Source organism: Crotalus tigris, unplaced genomic scaffold (genome assembly GCF_016545835.1).
Source record: "Crotalus tigris isolate CLP2741 ecotype Arizona unplaced genomic scaffold, ASM1654583v1 scf7180000019762.1414395, whole genome shotgun sequence".
In the NCBI taxonomy this organism is placed as follows: Eukaryota; Metazoa; Chordata; class Lepidosauria; order Squamata; family Viperidae; genus Crotalus; species Crotalus tigris.
This window is the reverse complement of record NW_024097700.1, coordinates 985949-992402: the sequence shown is the minus strand read 5'-3', so window position 1 is coordinate 992402 and position 6454 is coordinate 985949. Positions and strand designations below refer to the sequence as shown.

Sequence of the window (6454 nt, the reverse complement as noted above, 5' to 3'; positions counted from 1 at the left end):
TTGCATCGCCGCTGCATTGTCTGCTTCTCGCCGCCCTACCTGGAGCCTTCCCCCCCCCCTCCCGCTCCAGCGGAGGCTCTTCACCTTTCTCAAAAGGGGGACAGCGAGGAAGGAGTCTCTCCCCCGGCCCGCCTGCGCGTCCTCCTTCTGCCCGAACTTGTGTGAGGAGGCGTCGCAGGCGCTGCACGATGGACACGTTCCGGCGGCTGGGGCTGGGGCTGCTGCTGCTGGCGCTGGCTTGCCTGCGAGGAACGCGTGGTGAGTAAGGGGGCTCCGTTAGCTCGGAAGCTGCCGCGACTCCCCAGCTCTCCCCTGGGGACGCCTGGCAACCGGGTAGGCGGCGGAGCGAGGGCGGCAGGACGCGAGCGAGCGAGCCGGCGCGGTGCCTTTGCCTTTAGGGGAGCGGCGGACTCGCTCGTTTCTCCAGAAATACCCCCCGAGGAGTAGGAATTCTCTCTCACACACCCAACGAAAGGCTACGTGCTCTTGCGCCCGTAGTCAAAATTCCACCCCTTTTTTCCCCTTGCTATCCGCCTTGCCGAGACGCCGGGTAGAAAGGCGCGCGGGGGGGTGCCGCTTTCCATTTGATTTTGGCTGGCAGTCGAGGCAAGCCTGGCCGCTGCCGAAGCGAGTGCGTGGTTAGAGGGGCAACCTGGCCTCCTGCGGAGGGTGTCCCGGCCTTTCTTTGTCTGACAGCTGTTGTGGGCTCCGCCGTAGCCTTGACCCTGAAGTTGAGCCCTTTGCTCCCAGGGAAGCTCTTCAAGTGCTCCCCTGCTCTCTCGCTCTCTCCTCCCCCTTTCCCGTGGTTTGGTACATCTGAAGGGAGCCTCCTCAGTGTTGGTCGCAGAACTTTCCATCTGCCTCTGAGGGGAGGGCTGGTCCTTGAAGAGTTCTGTGTGGCTGCATCGCCATAGTGTTGGTGGGGGTCTCGGGACAATATAGTGTAAATGTTTATGTGGTCCTTCTGTCGACCAATTCAGCAACGGTAACTGTGGCTTAATGGCATTTATACGCCTGGGGAGGATAGCATTGGCTCCAAGTGAGTGGGGTCAGTGGAGTTACACAGAAGAGGACTGCTGGTAGTAGTAGATGCTGAGAATACTGTTCCTAAAAAGAGATAAGGGAGCTACTCCAAATGAAAAATGCAGATAGTAGAGCCTAGTGATAGATCTGGGAAATATAGTTTGGCAATGTTATATGGCCTGCAGGAACCAGAGACACACAGCACATTGTTCTCAGCAGTATTTTAGTTGGCATATGGAGCTGGTTTTGAAGGCCAGTAATGTTTTTAATTAATGCTTTAAGATGTAAGTGTTTGAGTGATTTAATGATGAAACAGCTACTCCCTTAAATAATAATCCTGGTCTGTTTTTCTTTGCTTGCCTAACTTTCCTGAGCTGTGCCGCTGGAGAAGATAAAAACTGGGAGAAACTCCACAGTTCACCACACAATTAACTACTTCTGATCCTTCATGGTTCTGCTAGTTCCTAGTACTGTAATGCAAGACAATTATCACAAATAGGACTGTACTGCAAGTGCTGTAGGATGGTGATTTGTAATAGTTGGTGACAAATATGGCTGGGGAGGCCATTTAAAGCCAAGCTAAAATTCCAGGGCGTCTTAATAGGAACATGTAGGTGAGCTCTCTCTGTTTATTAGAACAAATTCTTTGGACTCAATTACATTATGACTAATATCATTGCAGATGGATTTGAAGTTCTTAGCCACATCACTGGTTTGCTTTTTTTTTTTCTATAAATCTAACTTGAATAACCTTTTAACTTTAGCACTTCAGAAACAAAATGCCAATCCACCAAAATGGTAATCCTCCTTCCCTGCCAAATACTCCATTGTAAACATGCTGTGCTAAAACTTACAATACTTGGCTGTGCTCTAACCTTTTCTAGATTATAGTCTTACTTTCATCAGATATAGAAAGGAATGGAATCTTACATTGTATTTCTTCCCATTTTTTCTTAATACCTGCTTAACTGGAAATCATTATTTAATGCCTGAAAGATTTCAAATAAACATTGATAAGTTTCCTTTGTTGGTTTTTAAATATCTTCAGTCAGTTCCTGCTGAAGCAAGCCATTTAAGAACTTTCTTCTTTTTCAAGCATTAGTAATTAGGCCAAGAAACTTAAGTTTCAAGGCCAAGTAGTACCAATACCAAGTTACACATTAGAGTAGGTGTCCATATGTGCTGCATTGCCATCAGTGTCATGTTGGAAAGGTCGTGCAGTTTTAATGTAGTTCTAGCTCTAAAGTGAAAAATCCACAGGATTCCAATAAGCATAGATAGTGAAGATCATAGAAATTTCGGTTCTTCACCTTTGTTTTTAGTAACTAAAACTATTTGTTAATGTAAAAGAAAAATATTGGATGTGAAAGAATCCTGGTTAGGGGTATGCAAAACTCTGTTCAAAATGGGTACTCCAGTGTTAACCACAATTGTTGTGATGGTATTTCAACCATACAGGTAATCCTTGACTTCCAACGATGTGTTTAGTGACCAAAGTTACATCAGCACTGAAAAAAGTGACTTATGACCAGTTTTCACATTTGTGACAATTGCAGCATCCCCGTGGTCACATGATCAAAATTTGGGCACTTGACAACTAGCATGTATTTATGGCAGCTACACTATCCAGAGGTCATGTGATCACTATTTGTAACCTTCCAATCCAGCTTCCAGCTTCTTTGGGGAAGAAAGGTTGTAAAACTCAACTGCCTTGCTTACAATGTAAATTTTGGGCTCTATTGGGCAAGTTGAGGATTATATGTACTGGAAATGTTCAAGACCTCAAACGGGGTGTTTTAAACTTGGAATCAAGATAGTTTTGGCACTCTTTGATAACTTCAACGCAGCTGTCTTGACCACACCTACCATCAATCAAAGTAAACTAATGAAATATAGCAAGTAGGTAAAAACATATTTAAATAACTGCCTTGCTTATGGATTAAATTTTGAATACAAGAGTTGACTACCCTTTGAAGCATTGAATATCATGAGCTAAAATCTCAGTCTGGGCATTAAATTTAGCATAAACCTTTGCATTGGGTATCAGCCATCTTTAATTTTGTGATGTCCAAAACCTGCAGAAACCTTTCATTACATGTTCTATGTTTGCCCTGTTATTTCCTTACAAAGTAAATGATACAATAAAAAGTACTGAGAGAGTGGCTAGTAAGCAAAATAAACTGAAGAAGAAAAAAATGAAATCTTACTAAACTAAGTTTATAGCAACTGTGTTCTCTTTGTTTTGCCATATATGACTATTCTTGCTTCCGCTATGCCCATATACTAATTAATTGCTTTCTGTTCTTTAAGCTTTTCTTTTTTTGAAAATCATCCACTTTATCCATCCATGACTTTCTTGGTTTTTCCTTTCTTTTCAAGCCATTTTCCTTCATGTATTTGTTATACAATTTAATCCTTAACATCTATATACTCTAGAGCAGTGGTTCTCAACCTTTTTAATGCCGCGACCCCAACTGGTTGTAAGTCGAGGACTACCCAACCGGTCGTAAGTCGAGGACTTTCCCTGCCCGGGAGCACCGTGCATGCGTGGTGCCGCCTCCTACGCCGGCTGAGACGTAGCTGGCAAGTGGCAGAGATGGCGCAGGCCGACCACCGGCTGGGCCACCAGCTGGCCCAGCCCAAGGGAGGTAAGGCACCCACTGGGCCCCACGTGCGCCAGCAACCCTCCCTGCACCCGCTGGCCTCCCACCTCCCACCCCTGGCCCTCTCTTACTTACATTTTTAGTAGTTGCTCAGCAGGGAGGGGTGGAAACTTCCAGGCAGCTCGCCTTCGCTGCAGACAACTTGCAGCACCGTTTGCAGAATGGGACTTTTGGCGGGCTCAGCAGGGCAGAGACAGCCTGGACAATTTTGAAAGCCAATAAAATTAGACTCTATTCAAGAGAGTCTATTCTATTGGCTTTCAAAAGCCAATAGAATAAAAGGGAGTAGCACAGCTAAGGAAAAGGGGAAAAAAATGGCGGACTGCGTTGTTTGGCGACCCCCGTGAAATGGTCGTTCGACCCCAAATGGGGTCCCGACCCACAGGTTGAGAACCACTGCTCTAGAGGTATATATAGAATATTTCATATAACAAGGTGGACATAAACTCGTTTTCATATATGGCTACATATTTTCAGTTCTTTCAAGTTTAATTCATTCCTCTCAATAATTCCTCTTTAATTCATTCCTCCCATATAGTACCAGTACTTTTTTACTGAGACGTTTTCAGGCTTTAGAACAATGGTTTTCAAACTTGGCAACTTTAAGTTATATGGGCTTCAACTCCCAGAATTCTCCAGGGAGAATTGCTCGGCATGCTGGTTGGGGAATTCTGGGGGGTTGAAAAGCACTGCTTTAGAATTACTCCCTCATTCTCTAAAGGTATACAAATTCATTCATTTCCCTTGCATTTCTGCCATTGTACTGGTAATTGTTCACTTCCTTTTTCTTGTCAAACACAAAGTTTGACAGGAGATTTTCTGGGGGAGAGATTAAAGCCACCAGATAGTTTTCATCTCGCATTGCACAGTGTATTTATTCATAGCACTGTACTCTGAAACAAGTGAAGAAGTTAATGTGAGGATTGTGCACTTAGCAAAACCCTTGTCTACTTGTTGGGATTATACCAATTAATTACACATTCAGAGCTTTACACATTAGGGGAAGGAAGATCAAGACTAGGTCCTTATATGTGCTGCTCAGCAGATATAAACACTTATTGACTTTCTTCTAGCAGTTTTTGTAATTTAAATTTGGTTTTGACAAGCACATTCCACAAGAGTGGCATTTAAGAAAAGCTATTCAAATTGTGGAGATTAATGCATTCATTGGTTTTCTATTCAGGGTGAAGCAGAGATCTAGCTCACCGCTTTAATAATAATCAATTTTGAAACAAGCTTATATATTATGACAAATGATGTCTATGCTTGTGTGAATGCCTTAACTTGAATTTTAACTGCATCTGCCTAATGCTATCCTCAAGGGAGAAGTTGCCAATGTTTAAAAAGCCTAAACTTCTAATATTTTAAAACTCTAAAAACTCCCTAATCTTTGGGGCCTTATGAGGTGGAATTTGTCCATTATAACCTTTCCCAGATCTCCATCCCTTAGTTCTGAATGGTGCTGAAAATTATTTTGACTAATCCTCATACTTATGACCCAAACAATATCCCCATGGCCATGAGATCAGAATATGGACACTTGACAATGGGCATGTACTTATAATGGCTACAGCATCCCAGGATCACATGATTGCCATTTGCAACATTTCCAGTTGGCTTTGGACAAGGAACATCAATAGGAAAAGCTGGATTTGCTTAAGGATTGTGTGATTCATTTAAGGACCTCAGTGATTCATTTATCAACTATGGCAAAAAAGGTCACAAATTGGATGCAACTCACTTAACTACATTAACAACGGAGGTTCTGATCCCAATTATGGTCACAAATAGAGAACTGCCTGTACAATGTATGTTGATTTCTAGCCACAACCTTTTCCTAAGTACTCGGTGTGCAAGAAAAATAGAATGTTTAGCTGGACCTTGGCAGAAATCAGCTTAAAGACAACTAGCTGTTTTAGTGAGAGCTAAAAATAAATTCAGTCTTGTTAACCTTCAGGTGAGAAAGGTAAATATCTACATGATGCAACACATTAGGGAAGACTTGCATCATGCTATATTTCCTTGGCCTTTAAAATATTAAATTTCAGGGAGCTTCAGACAGATAAGCTTGACTGAAAATCATCCATATTATATTTCATTCAGATCATCTTAATAGGGGATCAGGTATGGTACAATGGTTCTTAATTATGCCCTGGGTGTAGAAAGCCCAAGCACAAATCTGTCCTAAGTTTCACTGTATCAAAAAAAAAAAAAATGCTTTTTTTTATTATGGTTACTTGCTCAGTGAGCCAGAAGTTTAGACTGGATTTGGCATTTTTATTCTTTCCAAGGACTTGAAATAGGCAGATGTTAATGTTTGATGGTGTTACAGATATTGTTGCAGGATGTATGTCGCTCCAAATAAAGCTACCTTTTGCAATTGATGGTGATTTTGTCAATATCAGTAGTGTTCAGTAGTCATGCTGCAGATATTTTGAGATATTGCACCCAAAGTGCCTGTTACTATTAGTACTCTTTGCTTTCTTGTGCCAGAGTTGTTCTATTTCTATTTGCAGATTTTTGTATTTTGTGAATTTCCCTAGTTCTTCCTCTTTTCAGCAGTCTTCAAGTACTGCCGTGTCAACTATCTAGACTATGTTGTTTTTTTTTATTGACAGTTAAGTTTGAAGTGTTATGTGGCAGGTGGTTATCTGTTTGAATTTTAATATTGTTTGTCGCACAGTCAGCCGGATGTTTCGACTGACATTTTAATCCACCTATCGAGGCCTTCCAAAGGTGGCATTATTATTTCACTTTTTATGGATTAC

General features: G+C 42.2%; 1 protein-coding gene across 3 annotated transcripts in view; it reads left to right on the top strand.

The window, feature by feature from the left end:
• The first annotated feature begins 52 nt into the window (after window positions 1-52).
• Window positions 53-6454, top strand: part of VLDLR (very low density lipoprotein receptor) — a 28531-nt gene continuing 22129 nt past the window's right edge. For all 3 annotated transcript variants that reach the window (XM_039364449.1, XM_039364448.1, XM_039364447.1), the window contains exon 1: window positions 53-258. In XM_039364449.1, coding sequence (XP_039220383.1) covers window positions 189-258 — 70 coding nt within the window. In that variant the 5' untranslated portion in view covers window positions 53-188. The remainder of the gene's footprint in view (window positions 259-6454) is intronic.